We start from the raw sequence: 15,318 nt of genomic DNA on the forward strand, positions 1-15,318 counted from the left end.
GAGGGTCTCCCCGTCCCCCCACGGGGAGGCGCGGGGGAGCCGGCCCTGCGGCCCAGCCGGGCCCCGCTCAGCCACTCCCTGTCCCCACAGGCCCCGCCCCTGCCCCCTGCCTCTTCGCCGTCCGTGGACTAGCCGCGCCCCCAGGGAGGAAGGAGCGGGCGGCCCCGCTGGCCCGGTCCCCACGGTCGCCGGAGGCTGCGGACCACCGCCCTGCGCGCGCAGATGAACCCCGCCGACCCCGGCAGGCCCCAACCCAACAGAGTGACCGCCTCGCCGTCCTCTGAGCATGTGTCCTGGAAGCCTCACCTGATGGGTGAGCCCCGGCCCGGCCGAGCAGCGGGTCACAACAGCCACTCAGAGGCCGTGGCGGTGGCGCAGCCGCCTCCGTCGTCCCCTCTGAGCTCTGCGCGCCTGTCCCTCTGCAGAGGGGGCTGCTGGAGACCCCGCAGCCGGGCAGGGGCCGGGCTCTGTCTGAGCGACACCCCGCCCAGCCGGCTCCAGAGCCGCCGGGCTCCCGGATCAGTGTCTGAGTTCCAGATTCTCAGCCCAACCTCACTTGGGGTGCCCAGCGGAGGTCTCACGTCTTTATGTGTTGCTTAAAATTTTCAAAAAAAACCCCTCATAATTTCAGAGGGCACCCAAGGGTGCATGTATTGATCTTAGAGGAAGGGGAGGGGGAGAGAGGGAGAGAAACACCGGTCAGCTGCCTCCTGTACACGCCCCTCGGGGGATCGAACCCACCATTCCAGGCGTGCGCCCCGACCGGGAATCACACTCACGACCTTTCGGTTTACGGGACGACCCTCCCACCGGCTGAGCCGCACCAGCCGGGGCAGGGGTCTCCTGTTCAATACGCCCCCACCGGTACTCCCAGCCCCCAGCCCGCCCACCCCACACCCGACTCAGTGCCACTCAGCGTGTCCGTTCCTCAGGCCAGCCCCACGGCCGTCTGTCTCCCAGACCCCCCGGCCCCGGCCCGCCACTGCTCCTGCTGGCCCCACCTGCAGGGCGGACACAGCCCCTGACCCCTCGTGACACTAGGAGACACGTGGTGGCCACACCCGAGATGAGCTGGCCGAGCTGAGGCAAAGCAGGTGGGGGGGGGGGTCGGGCAGGGATTGTTGCTCACGTGCGTGAATGAGCTCCTTCCCTCCCCCGCCGCACAGACAGGGCGAGGAAGCCCAGGCTTCTGTTTGCTGAAGGGCACGGGGCGAATCAAGTGGAAGGCCTGAGCTTTGAACTTGGCGGTTTGACACTGAACTGTGGGCCTGTGGCTTCCAGCCCCACCCCAGGGCGCAACTTTAGAGACACGGGAAGTGGCCTGGGCGCCCGTGTAGCTTGGGGTCCCCACTGACACCATCTCCACCCTCTTCCTTCATCCCCTCCCGATGGGCCCTGGGGTGGACAGGCTCCCTTCCTAGCCTCTCCCCCGAGCCGCCTCGCGCCCGCGTGGACGCTGCATGGACACTCAAATCCCTGCTGAGGGAGGCCTGCCCGGAGGGGGGCTCCCAAGGCTGGTTTGGGGTTCGAAGCCCATGCGCATCCAAGAATTTCACAGCCCGCGGAGGACAACTCCAGTGGTTTGGGGCCCCGGGGGCTGACCCCCAGGTCTCCCCTCTCTCTGCAATCTCTCCTCGCTGGCCCTGCCTGACTCTGACTCGGAAAACCGCTTGCCCAGGTCCCGCGTAATCGCCTCTTCCTGGGGCCGCTGACGGCCACGCGGGGCCGTGGGCCTGCAGAAGCTGGTTCTCGGGCTGGGACCGCCCCCTCTGGCTCCGGAGCCTTCCGGGCACAGGGCTGGCCGGGTGGGGTGGCTGTGCTCCCCGGTGCCACCCCAGGGAGCCAATGGCGTCCCCTTGCAGGACTTCGCCAATCAGAGAGAGAAGCCTACTGGTTCATCCTGGAATTTCTAGAACGAGAAGCCGTGGTGAGGAAACTCTCGGGGAACGCTTTGGGAGCTGAGTGGGAAAGGAGGGCAAAAAAGACGTCTCCCCTCTTCCTTGGCATCTGGGGGGCTGGGCCCCTGGGCGGATCTGTAGGAAAGGGCGTGCCTCGTAGAACCCGAGCCCCACTGACCCCAGCGGGCTGCGGAGGGGGCCCGGGCGCCGCGCCGGCTGCTCTGCGGGCTGGGCCGGGCTGGGCGGGCGGGAGCGGCCCCGTGTGGCCCGCAGGGGGCTGAGGGCAGGCGTGTGTGTGCTCTGTCCTAGTCGGAGCTGGACAAGCTGGAGTTCCTGCGGGCGGTGGACACCCTCTGCAGCGCCGTCCGCGCCCAGACCGGCGTCACCATGGACGACTACCTGCCCAAAACCGTTCTGGCCAAGGCAGTCGAGGTGGGAAAGGCCAGCCCTCCGGGGGGAGGGTGGAAGCCCCCATCCCCCATGCCACGAGCCCAGCATCTCTCTCTCTGATGGTTTTAGACAATATTTATTTATTTACTTTTAGAGACGGGGGAGGGAGAAAGAGAGGGAGAGAAACATCAGTGTGTGGTTGCCGCTCGAGCGCCCCCTACTGGGGACCTGGCCTGTAACCCAGGCCTGTGCCCCGACTGGGAATCGAACCGGGGACCCTTTGGTTCCCAGTCCGGCGCTCAGTCCGCTGAGCCCCTCCAGCCAGGGCTCTCATGGGGACTCTTGTTTCCTCCGGCCCCTCCAGACTCTGATCCTGAAAGAGGCCGGCGAGCTCCTCACCAGCAGCGTGTGCCAGCAGGCCATGCTCTGCGTCGTGGCACTGAGGTGGCCCCCGCTGTCCCCCCTCCCCGCCCCGGGGTCTCGATGCTGGGACATTTGGGTTGGGAGGAAGGGCAAGGTCCAGGGATTCGATTTTCGGGCTCTGGGTGGAAGACCCCATGACTGCCCCCTCGTCCACCAGCATCCGGATGGTGGGGTCCCCAGCCTCACCACTGGGGTGAGACTGTTAGGACAGGCGTGGGGGGGCTTCCCGGGAGCCAGGGCCTCCCACCGTCCCCAGCGAGGGCTCAGGCCCCGGTCGCACCTGCGCCTGAGGGACAGTGGCAGGTGGGGCCCTGGACACGTCCCCCAGCTCCCCAGGTGTCCCCCAGAGCCCTGGGTCCTCCCTGCCCTGTCCCCAGCCAGGTGGACCCGCCCTTCCACTTGGCCCAGAAGCTGGACCTGGTGAGCGCGGCCATCTCCTGCGTGTTCCCCCTGCCGCCCATCGCGCCCAGCCCGGACCGCAAGGACAGCGCCAGCCTGTACCTGCAGGTGCGCCCACCGGCGCCGGCCTCGGCTAGAGGCTGCCCCGGGGCAGGAGCCCTGCCCCCTGTCTGGAGGCTCCCCTGTCCGGCGCCCCGCCCCCACCTCCGTCTCGGGAGCAGACAGTCTAACGAGAAAACTGGAGTGCGGAGCAGTGGGTGCCGGCCCTGTGCCGTTCCGAACGGAGGCTTCCCCTGATCTCACCGAACAGCTCTAGTGGGCAGGGTCCCTGGGGGCTGTGTTTGTCCAGAGGGACCCCCAGCACCAGCCTTCCCCTCTTTGCCCCTCCTCTGGGTGGACCCTGGTCCGGCCCACCGAGAGGTCCAGGAAGGTGGGGGCGTGGCGGCAGAGCTGGACCGGCCCCCGCTGTCCTTGCTCCCGAGGAGGGGTGTCTGAGAGGATGGGGGCTGCTGCCGTGGCTGTCGGCCCCCCAACCCCCACGTGTCCTGACTTGCCAGACCATCCAGGCCTTGGACGACATGCTGCAAGCCCTCGTCATGGACCAACTGGACCCCGACATGGCCGTGCTGCAGAGGCTGCTGGAGGTGAGTGGCCCGAGCAGCCAGGGCGGCAGGACCCGGTGCCCGCCTGGCACGTGGTGTCCCAGGGCAGCGGGGGAGCGGAAGGAAGTGGACCCCAGGGTCCCCCGGGCGTCATCCTTGACCAAGGTCTCAGACCTCACCCCAGTCGCCTGGGGACACATCCCTCCGTGTCTAGCAGACGGTTTCATGCTCTGGCACAGGGGCCAGGAGGGCGGGGCTCGCTTTCCCAAGGGCTTGCGCCGGCACCCCGCCCCCCAGACAGGTCAGCCTGGGGGCTGACACCAGTGCCCGCCCCGCATGGCTGTCGGGAAGGTCAAGTGGGTTATGTACGGAACTGGTCACCGGAAGTGCCAACCTCCAGAAACAGGTGGCTCTGCGTCTCCCGTGCAGAGAGCACCTGGGCCCTGGGCAGCCGGCGGGCCGCAGGGGCGGGGCCTGCCGCAGGGAGCCCCCTCTCCCCTCTGTCCCCCGCCCCTCCTGGGCCCGGCTCTGCGATTCAGGCAGCACTGTCTCTAGACATTCCGGCAGGAAGGGCCAGGGACGCTCAGACACACCCTCCCTTGCACTGTCCAGTTCTGGGTGCTGTGTGCGGAGTCTGCACATCCGTCCTTTCAGCGGTCGGACCCCTGGCGGGGAGGGAGGGGCCGCAGAAGGGCTCGGTGACCTCCCTGCCCCCCAGATTGTCCTGCCGTGGCTGACCATGTCCGAGAAAGAGCAGGAGCAGACCCGGGCCGCCTGCACCATCTCCCACCTGCTGCGGTTCATTTGCAATTTCCCGGGGCTGCTGGTGAGTGCCGGGGCGGGGCCGCGGCTGGTCTGGGGTCCGCTCTGCCCAGGGAGCGCCAATCCGCCGGACACAGCCAGACTGCCGGGCTGGGTCTGCAGCTCTCCACCGGCTGGTGGGCTGCGGGGGCCTGGCTGCCCGTTCCGCCGGGAGCTGCCGTGGACGGGTTCTCCTTGTGCGGAGGCGGCGAGGCGGGACCCCCTGCAGGCCGGCCGGCCGAGCGGCGGTCGGGGGGCTGCAGCTGCAGTGTGGGGGGCCGGTGCACGGGGACCGCCTCCTCTTCCTGCAGCACCTGGAGGAGTTCTCCGTCAGCGGGCGGCTGATGGGCGCCCTGGGCGTCTCCTGCATGCACGCCGGCCGCGACGTCAGCACGGGCGCCTCGGAGGGGCTGCACTACCTGTTCAAGCTGCTGGCGCTCCACAGAAGTAGGCGGCAGAGGCCCGGGGGGCCGTGCGGCAGGGCGGGGTGGGGGGGTCCACTGGCCCACAGAACCAACCGGTCCCTGTCCCCGGGCCGGGCACCTCGAGGGGCAGGTCCCAGTGGGGGGGTACACGGGCTTGTTTTATCTGGACGAACCCCAAGCCCATTGCTGAGGAGGTACCCTCTGTTAAGAGGTTCTAGAAGATTCTCAGGGAAAGGGGGAGGCTCGACCTGCAGCCACCTGCGAGACCACTTTGGACCCTCAGGGCCTGCCAGCGGTCCCATCGTGGCCCCCGGGGGTGCAGCGCAGGAAATGAGCATCCTATCTGGGGAGCAAACGGGGTGTCCTGGCCTGGAGCTTCTCTGCCCCCGGAAAACCAAAGATCAGACAGCCACTCACACCTGTGTGTGTGGCGGGGGCGGGGGGGGGGCAGAGGAATTGGCAAATGCCCCCAAGGGCGTCTCAGAAACCTCGGCGTCTTGTGGTTCCTACGTAGGACCCACTCCCCGTGAGGGTGTTTTCCTAGCAGCGGGGCAGGGGTGGGGACGGTCCCCGTGCCGGCGCACCCACCTGCCAGGGACAGCAGCTGCCACGGACCAGCCGCCTCCCCAGGCACCGCTGCCCCCTGCCGCCAGCCCGGCGGCCGGGAAGGCGCCCTGTCCGGCAGGCCGACCTTCTCTGCCTCGGAGGGGCGGTGCGGGCAGGCGAGGCCCTGTCCCCCGCGAGGCCCCGCCCGTGACTGCCGTTGCTGGGTCCAGGTCGGCCGCAGAAGGCGGAGAGGATCCTGAAGGACCTGCAGAAGCACTTCCGCGGGACGTCCCTCGTCTACATGCAGTACCTGGCCACGGTGACCCTCGCTGCCCCCCGCCCCACCCCCCCTGCGTGTGGGGCGTCCCCGCGGGGGGTGTCTGTTTGCAGGGGAGAGAGAGGGCCTGGCTGAGGCCACCCGGGGCAGCCCTCCCACGGGGGAATGTCCCCAGAGGCCAAGGCCCCTGGTCCTTGCCGCGCGTCGGGGGGTGAAGTTTGAGGTTGCACCATTTCCTGTGTGCAAGCCAGGGAGTTCCTTCTAAGCCACCAACACCCCTGCCGTGCCCTCTCCAACTTGGTGCCGCCTCCGGCTGTTCTCACACTGAAGCCCCACGTCCTGTAGCCCCCGGGGGGGGGGCATCTTGCTGAGCCGCCCGCACTCCGGCCTCCCCTGGTCCCGGCCCCCCTTCCCGCCCGGCCGGCCTCCCCGGCAGCACCTGGCGGCCAGGCCGAGCCCTGCTCCACCCACACCTTCACAGCCTGCTCCCTCCCCTGGAACTCCACCTCGTTGGCAGCAGGCGGGGACTTTAGAGGGACCCCCCCGCCCCAGGAAGCGTCCCCGGGTCGCCCACTTCTGGCTTCAGTGCCCACCCTGTCCCTCGAGAGCACGTCCCACCCAGACTTGCTCGAGGGCGGGGGCAGTGGGGTGTCCCATCTGGGGTGCCAGGTGGCACCAGGGCGGGGACGTGTGGATTCAGACGCGAGGCACAGAGTTGGAGACCGTTGGTCGCCTCGCTGCGGGGGCTGTAGGCTGACTGAACGCCACGCCCCCCCCCCCCCCCCCCCCGCAGTGGGACCGCTGGTCACCGGGGTTCCAGATCCAACAGAGAAGCGCCTTTGGCATTGCCCTCTGCCCATCTCACGGTGTCTGGACCCCGGCTCCGGCCTGGGGACCTCGGAGCGGCAGGCGTCCTGCAGCTCAGCCTCCCTCCAGGGACTGGCCACATGCTGGCCGGGGCCACCACGTCGGCACCCGGGGGCCGGGCGCTGGGCGTCCCGAGGCTTCTGGGGACGCGGGAGCAGGAGCCACCGCATGGAGACAGCGGTCCTTTCCTTCCTCCAGTTCTTCCGGAAGTGCCTGACCCCCGAGGAGAGAGCGGACGTGATCCTGGTGTTGCTGGAGGCGGCGGCCAGCGCCCGCGAGAGCGACGTCGGCGCGGCGGCCAAGATCCTGAGGGTGGTCCTGGGGCCCTCGGTGCCGGACATCGGGAAGGTAGCCACCCCGCGGGCCTGGGCGGGGCTTCCCTCCGCTCTGTGCCCGGTTGCTGCCGGCGGGGGTTTAGGGAGCTGCAAGCCGCGAACCCAGAGGAGAGGAAGGTGCAGTGGCCAGGGCTCTGTTCTTTGTGCGAAAGCTCCTCCTGTGGGAGGGGCGGCCACCTGGCGTCCCTCTGCCCGGGAAGGGACAAGGACGCGCGTGCAAGCCGAGGGAGTGGATGGGCAGCAGCGTGCCCTGCTGAGCCACCCTCGGGCTTCACGCTTGGGCTGGTGTGTGTGTGGGGGGGCAGCCCCCTTTGCTCCGGTGGGAGAGCACGCTGTCTGGACGGGTGTTCACGCCTCGCACACGTGGTGTGTGGGCCTGTGACACAGACCCGCGCGAGGGATGGAACCCCCGGACGCTCGTCAGCGGCGGGCTGGATCGCCGTCCGGCTAAACAGCACAGTTTAACGTGGGGGTGGATTCTTCGATCTCCTTCGACGGACGACACGATGTTGGTGTCAGACACGCACCGTGTGCGGCCCCGCGGTCCCGTGGGCGCCTGGCTGTGGTCTCCCGGGCTCGAGCGTCCAGGACAAACTCCCTCTCCCCCCCCCTCTCCCCCTCCCCCCCCCCCCCCCCCCTCAGGTCCCCGAGATCGTTCAGTACGCATACCACAGCATGAGCAGCGTCCCGGAGCCCGCGGCCCCGGGGACGGTGAACAGGGTCCTGCAGCTGCTGGCGCAGGCCTACACCGACGACGTCATCCTCACCCTGTTCCAGATGCAGGACCAGGGCCCGAGGTGGGCGGCTCCGCCCCCCCCCCCGCCCCTCCCGCCCCCCCCGCAGGCCTCCGATGGGCGAGTTCTCACGGGGACCGGGTTCCCGGGCAAGTCCGCCCCTTGCTTATTCGGGGCGGGGCGGTCGTAAAACCCACGTGGGCTTATGGCCGAAAGTTTGAAAGCATGTCCCGTGTTGAAAAAGCAAAAAAGAAAACATTTAACGCCCCACCCCCTGACAGGGCGCCCTCTGCTATCACTTGGTTATAATTTTGAATCCACCTATCCTTTAGGAACAGTTTAAGAATGAATAGTCAGACTTGCACTGTGTCTGCCGATTAGCGTAGCTTCCCTTTAATGTTTGAGCGTGGCAAAAAAAAAAAAAAAAAAGACAGCAACAACAAATTGCACCGTGGCGTTTTCCCGAGTTAGAACCCCTTCGTAAACGTGATGTTAATAATGGCTGTCTCACGTGACTTTGTCTGCACGTCTGATACCACGCATCTCCCCCGCTCCGCGTTTTAACCTGGTTTTTAGGTGGTGCAGTGCGCCCCCCTTCTGTGTGGTTCTCCACGGGTCCTCACGTGTGTAGTCCGTCGGGTCCCAAGGCGTCCCCGTCACCCCCAAGTCCCCCCTGCTGCCCCCGGAGCCAGCTCCCGTCGCCGCCGCCCCAGACCCTGGGGCCGGCCAGTCCGTTCCCACAGTGGCGGGGTCCGGCTCCCGTCCCTGAGCGCCGTGCGGGTGGGACCCGGGAAGGCGGCCACACGGGTTTCCTCGCTGAGGAGTGTCCCACGGTGGACGGGCCGCACTTGGTCCGCTCGCCTCTGGCACTGTTCCCAGTTCGGGGTGATTTCGAGTGAGGCCGCTGTCGACCTCTGGGCACAGGTTTCAGGGGAGTCGCCCACTTTGCTTTTTCTTGGACACGTTCCTGGCGGGGGGGTGGGGGTGGGGGAGGCTCCCGGACCATCTGGGGGATAACCTGAAGGGTCTCGCACAGCGGCCGCGGCCTGGCGTCCTCCCTGGCTGCGCGGGGGCCCTCTGTTCCCGCCCTCGCCCGGGCTGGGCACGGTCCGTCCTTAAACGGAGCCCAGCGGCTCCAACAAGGGCGCGGCGCCATCCCTCTGAGGTTGAGGCTGAGGCTCGAACCTGCCTTCCCATAATGCACCTGCCACGGACGGTGCCGAGTCTCCCGCGGCATCAGGTGTCTGCCGTCTGTGCCCGCCCCCGGCCGCCCGTCCAGGTCTGGGTGGGGCTGTCGGCTTCCTTCCCGCTGAGATTTGAGAGCCCGTTATGTATTCCGGATCCCACCTTCTGCCGGATAGGATTCTCCCCTACCCCCCCCTTTTCGTGGCTTGCCGTTTCATTCCCCGGAGAGTGTCTTCGGCGGCACAGACGTCTTTGAGGGATGGGAGTCGGGTTTACCGTCTGTCCTCTCGCACGTTTCTCTGCCAGCTTTCCCTCGGGGAGCCTTGCACGCGCGTGTGTTTGTGCGGAGTGAGGGTTCCTCTGTGGTTGGCTGTTGTAAGGTCCGAGGACAGCCCCCCGGCAGCGCTGTGAGGGGGGGGTCCGGCTCCGCCTGGTTGCGGGCGGACGCCCAATTTTCCCGGCACCGTCTGCCCAGCAGACCGGCCTCTCTCCGTTGGGCTGTTTGGCCAGTTTACCCAAGTGACCGGGTGACCGGGGCACGAAGCAGAGTCGCCAGCCGACGAGCGGGCAGAGCCGTGGAAGGGCTGGCCGGCGTTTCCCTCTCCCCCGTCCCCTCCCTCCTCCCTGAAACGGGAATCGGCCACAGTCGTGTCTGCTCCTTCGGCGCACGCCTAGGCGGTGTGTTTCGGGCTCGGGGCCGTGTCACCGACGTCGTCACACTTGTGGGGAGGGAGCGGGTCCTCTACTGCCTCGCAACAGAGCGTCCCCTTACCACCGCCGCCCGCCGGTGGCGACTGCCCGCCTTCGTTCCGACGCCAGGCGCCCAGGCCGCCTCTGTCTCTCGGCCCGCCCGGCTGGCTGATCGGGAACCCCGGTGTCCTCCTCCGGGAAGCGGCCTTGGCCGACTGGCGCCTCCCCTGGTTTTCTGCTTCCGTCCCCTCAGTCCTGCCGTCGTCCGGGTGGTTTGCTGCCTTCCGCTGGGTTTGCGCTCCACGGGCCCTGAGCCGGAGGGGCTGGTGGGGCCCGTGGTGGGCGGGACCAAGCCGGGGGCTGCTTCTGCCTCCGCAGGGGCGACCACAGACACTGGGAGACCCTGGCGGCCGCACCGCAGTGCTACGGAGCTGTGATGGAGCACCTGCTGCAGAGGCTGACGCCGCCCCTGAGCCCCGGCGGCCCGGAGCCCGGCGCCGGGACCCACGTCACGCCGCTGCTCGTAGGGCGGGGCCGTGCGGCTGTCCTCAGCTCCCTGGGCCCCCACCCTCTCCTGTCAGCGTGCGGCTGACCGGTCCGGAGTCTGGGGCGGGGCGGGTGGGAGGGTCCCCCCGCTGGTGGCCGGGCCTCGCAGGGAGACAGAATAGCCCCTGCTCCTCCCTGGGTGGGCTCTGGTGGGGGGGACCGGCAACCCCCACCGCCGTGCCTTCTTTCTCGAGGTTGGCGAGACAATAGCCAGCCCCCACCGTGACGAGGGCACTTTAAGTCAGTCACGTTCTAGAAGGTTCCCTCGATCTTTCTGGCTCACACTGATGTAGCCTCCCGCGTGGGTGTCCTGGGCCAGCCTGTCCGTCCCAGGGACTGTGGGCTGAGGCTCCCCAGTGACGGGACCCAGGCGTGGACCCCGAGGACAACCATGCCCCCCCACACACAGGCCACCAGGGCGGTCCAGGAGCTGCTGCTGCAGCGCAGCCGGCGGATGGAGGTGCAGGCGCTGCTCCCGCCGCTGTTCCTGGCCCTGCTGTCACGGACCTCCTTCCTCGTGCTGCAGGGGGGCGCCGAGACCCCCCGGGACCCGCAGCCTGCTGCCGCCGAGTGGACAGACCCCGTGAGGTACCTTTGGGCTCCCGGCCACTGTCACTCGTGACCGTGCTCCCGGGCCTGTCCACTGAGCGCCCAGGTCTGGGTGTTTCCTGCCACCCGCCCGCCTGGTCATACCCCCCATTGCCAGGGTGCCGGGATGCTGGGGCCCCGCACCTCCGTTCCACAAACCTCAGAGGCGTCCTCAGACGCTCCTCAGGCGGCAGCGGCGATTCTGGGCCCGGGGAGACCGGGCAGTGATGGGCTCCTGCCTGGGCCCACAGCCGCGGTTCGGTCCCCGCCTGCTCCCCACCACTTCCGGCCGCCCCTGGGGGCCACACGGCTCTCTCGACCGGGGTCTCCAGGGCTGTCCCATCACCAGCCAGTCTCAGGGAGGCTTGGGTGGCCGGTCGGGTTGTGGGTGTGGGAGGGGCGCGTGGGGTGAGGGGGCGACCTCCCGTCTGCCCCCTGTGCCTCCGCCAGCTCCACCATCGAGGCCCTGAAGACCTTGATCCAAAGCGCTGGGTACAGGGACCACGTGTCGTACGTGCAGAGGCTCGGGGGCTGGCAGCTGCTCCGCAGCCCCGAGAGACACTACGAGGGGGTCACCCTGCTGGCCAGGTGAGCCGGGGCGGCGTCCCGGGCCCGGGCGCCCCCATGGGCCCTGCCCTGCGGCCCAGACCCGACCCCAGCGCCCGCTCCCGCCTCCCCCGCAGGGCCATGGTCGTCAAGAACTGTTGGCACAACCGCCCCCTCTTCAGCCTCATCATCTCGACGCTCCGGGACCTGGGGGGCGGGAACCACCTGCCCGCCTTCGTGTTCATGACGGAGGTGGGTCTCCCGGCTGCCGGTCGAGGGCCGGCGACTGCCGCCGGGCATGCCGTGGGCACGCCCCGTCCCGAGGGCCACACGCAGGGACGCGCCGACGCCGTCACACGTGTGCGCCTCCAGACGCGAGCACAGCTCGTTCAGAGGTGTCGGGGCCGCTCTCGTCTTTTAAGTTTTATTCCCAACAACACACGCACACACGTTTAATTGCACACGCATGTGGCAGACATGTGCACGGAAGTCATGCATGCCACGTTCCTTTTCGGTGCAGCCTTCTCAAACCCTCCCGGGCTTGCCTTCTCCCGTGCGGTACACCTGGCTCACCCACCACCGTCTCTCTGTCCCCCGGGGGCGGGGGGTGCTCGTGGGTGGGCACGCAGCCTCGCCTGCGCCCGTCCCGCTGCAGCCTCCTGCTGGCTGAGTCCCCCCACGCAGGCAGGCCCGCCCGGCAGGTCGCAACCCCTCCAGCCCCCACACCCACGTGGCACGTGGGGCGCACTTCTCAGGACGCCCCAGGCGAGCTCGCAGCAAGAGCGAGGGGCTCGGGCAGGACGGGGTGTGGACCTGCCCCCCGCTGGCCCCCACACCAGTCCTCCCCGCCCTCGGCCTCCTCCTCCAGCTGCTGCGGTGCCCAGACGTGGCGGCCTCCGTGGACGACGCCACCGTCCACGTCCTGGCCGAGTGGTTCCAGTGCGAGGAGCCCACCACCGTGAGGCTCCTCCTGCAGGTGGTGGAGACCTTTAGGCGGCACGGGAACATGGTGACCGGGGCCGGGCGAGTGGCGGGGCCTGGGGCGGGTCCCTCGGGGAGGGAGGGAAGGGAGACCTGGAGGGCAGCGCGCCCGCTGGCAACAGGGCAGGCGGTCCCAGGGGCAGAGCAAGTCCTCGTGAGGCCCGGGCTTGCGCCGCCGACGGCCCTGCCTCCCAGGAGAGGGAAGGGAGGGTCACTTGGGAGAACTGGCCGGGCTGGTCTCGGCCCCCAGGACGGAAGGCAAGGGAGGGAAAGCTCCCGGGGTGTCCTCTGTCCTCCCCCCTTCCCGAGGGGGCAGACCACCCCTGCCCGGCCCTCCCCGGGGAGCTCTCCGGGGCTGCCACCTGCCTGGTCTCGGGAGCGACTGCAGGCCCTGTGCGCCCTGGACCGGCAGCCCCCCCATCCCTCCCCAGAGCAGGCAGCTGCAGCTCCTACAGCCCTATTTGCTCAGCTGCTGCTACTCCCTGGACGGGGACATCGTGGCGGAGACGCTGCTGGTGCTGCGGGGCCTGGTGGACAGCCTCCGGTGGCCGCAGTCCTCCTCCTTCCTGGTGCGGCTCACCTTCACGCTCGAGCCCTTCTTCGAGGCGGTACGGCCCCCCGCCGGCGCGGGGCGAGGGGGGCGGGCGCAGCGGCGACCTCGGAGGCCCGGCCAGACTGACCCGGGTGCAGCCCCCGGCGGGGGGGGCTGATGGCTCATGTCCTTCAGAATGAGGAGGGCGAGGGGAAGGTCGGCGGGGGAGCCCCGGCCGTCCCAGGACCGCGGACGGGGGCGGAGCTGTCTTCCTGCGCAGGAGTCGGAGTCCCTGCGCCTGGCGGCCTTCGAGATCTACGGCACCCTGCTGGCCAAGGTCAAGGGCACGTACCTGGCCTTCCCTCTGAAGCACCAGGTCCTCAACCTGCTGGTCCTGCTGGTGCTGCACCTGGCGGACAGGAACGTCGGCGTGGTCCAGGTGAGGGCCGTCCTCCCGGCGGGGGGGGGGGAGGGGAGGCGGGCACAGGTGCTGCCGGCAGGGGGTGCACTCGGACAGGGGCTTTGCGAGACTCGGCCTCGGGCCGTCTGGCAGGACCGGGTGGGAGCAGGTGGGGGACTCGGACGGGCCGCCCGCCTCTGGCCCCGGAGGGTCGCAGGAAGGGGCGGGCCCCCGGGTTTCCCGGGCTCCGGGCTCACCCCGCTGGCCACCGAGGTCCAGTCGGGACACCCCCTCCCTCGGCCTGCCCCCCGCCCCCACCCGGTCCTGCCCCCCATCGCTCCTCACGCCGGGCCTGTCCGCCCAGGTGTGCCGGCCGGCCCTCCGCCACGCGGCCTCGATCCTGGGCTGGTCGAGACTCAAGGCCGTGTTTGCCGAGAGAGACGTATGGACGATCCTCACAGCCGTGGTGAGCGGCAGCCTCCTCGCTGGCGGGGGGGGGGGGGAGGCAGGAGGCCGGGGGCCCCGCCTCGCGGGCCATCGTCCCACCCCGTCGGGCCCCACCTGACCCGGCGCCCCGTCCCGTCCCGCAGCTGAAGCAGGAGCCGGGCAAAGCCCTGTGGTTTCTGCGGCAGAGCGTGGTCCTCTTCAAGAGCCCGCAGGCCCCCATCCGCCAGCTGGCCGTGTGGTTCGTAGGTGCGGGACCCTGCGGGCCTGTCCCGGGTCCTCCAGACAGCCCGAGGGCCTGGCACAGCAGGGCCGGGGGACGGGAGGGCCGTCTCCGGCTGCAGGGGTCCCTGCAGGCTCCTGGTCGGGTGGGTGACCCTCCTCACTGGGAACGGGCCTTGTCCCGGGAGGCCAGGCACCCCCCCCCCCACCGTGCTCCCGGGGGCGGGGTCAGGGCCTCGAGTGAGTGCTGCCCTGCAGGAGGCTCCGAGCCTGTGGGGCTGCCTCCGGTCCCCCCTGGGAAACGCATCTTCGGAGCACAGGGGTTCCCTCTCTCTCCCCCTCCCCCTCCCCCAACTCCACAGGCCTCGGACCCTCAACCTCATGGGAAAAGTGCAGACCCGAGACTGGCGTCCGCGGCCGTTGCGGGGAGGGGACAACAGACAGGGCGGGCGTGTGGGGGCTGGGGGGAGGCCCAGGGTGGGGGCAGCCGGGCCCCCCTGGGTCCTCCGTGGGCCCTGAGGCGCCGTGTGCCCCGCAGGCCAGATCTCGCGAGTCCTGGACACGGACGTGGGCAGCGGCATGGAGGAGGCATACGACGGTGAGGGGCGGTTTCGCCTCCCGGGGGGAGTGACGCCCGCTGGCCAGGGAGCTCCTGGCCCCCCTTCCCACCCCCGTGCCCACCCACTGACGCCCCTCCCCCTGAGCTGCGGACTGCCCACCAGCTGGGACTCTTCCTGGGCGCCTCAGAGGGGGGACACCCGACCTCCTCTCATGGGAGGGGCCAGGAGGTTCCCCCCGCTGGGGTGGTGGCCAGGGGTTCCCTCCACCTCACCGCGTCCCAGCCCAGGGCTCTGCCGCCACCTGTCCCCGAGTGCCGGCTGCCTCGGGCCACCGCTCTCTCTGAAGCTGGGGGGCTCGACTCACGGTTTTGAGCTGGGACAGGGGCGGGGGGACCTTGGTGAGGACCCGGAGGGCTGGTCGTGGGCACAGGGCTGGGAGCAGCCGGCCTGGCGTTCCCCAGCCTGTGCTTGTGACGGAGCGGCGTAGCCCCCGGGGGGAGCTGAAGCTCGGGTTTCCATCCTGCCAGCCCCCTGCCTGCCCCCCAGCCCCCGGCCCCCTGTCGCTCTGTGCAGCCGTCCTGGCCAGTCCCCACCCCCGCCCCCTGCTCCCCGGCCCCTGGGCCAGCCTCCCGCCCCGCCCCGCCCCACCCGCACCTCTGGGCAGAGTGAGCGCTGCGTCCCCTCTGCCGCAGCCCTGAAGTCCATGAGGGAGGACCCGGACCCTGCCGTCGGCTGCCTGGCCGAGCAGACCCTGCACGTCCTGGAGGTCAAGGAGCGGCTGCCGCCCAGGACCTCCACCTCCTGCTCCTGCCTCTGCGGCAGGAGGCTCTGAGCCAGCTGCTCCCAAGCCAGGCCCTTGGGCTATGGCCGTGCCCCGGGCCTCGCCCCACGGCCCTGCGCGGGAGAGGAGGCCAGGCGAGCCCTGCT

General features: G+C 69.7%; 1 protein-coding gene across 1 annotated transcript; it reads left to right on the forward strand.

Moving 5' to 3' along the window:
• The first annotated feature begins 11,729 nt into the window (after nt 1-11,729).
• On the forward strand, nt 11,730-15,253 carry LOC118498281 (maestro heat-like repeat-containing protein family member 1). The gene is made up of 8 exons (XM_036016076.1): nt 11,730-11,810; nt 12,121-12,275; nt 12,646-12,841; nt 13,046-13,204; nt 13,530-13,631; nt 13,756-13,858; nt 14,370-14,429; nt 15,084-15,253. The coding sequence occupies exons 1-8, from the start codon at nt 11,730-11,732 to the stop codon at nt 15,221-15,223; spliced, it is 996 nt and encodes a 331-aa protein (XP_035871969.1). The 3' UTR covers nt 15,224-15,253.
• The last annotated feature ends 65 nt before the right edge of the window (nt 15,254-15,318 follow it).

Source organism: Phyllostomus discolor, chromosome 15 (assembly GCF_004126475.2).
Source record: "Phyllostomus discolor isolate MPI-MPIP mPhyDis1 chromosome 15, mPhyDis1.pri.v3, whole genome shotgun sequence".
Lineage (NCBI taxonomy): Eukaryota > Metazoa > Chordata > Mammalia > Chiroptera > Phyllostomidae > Phyllostomus > Phyllostomus discolor.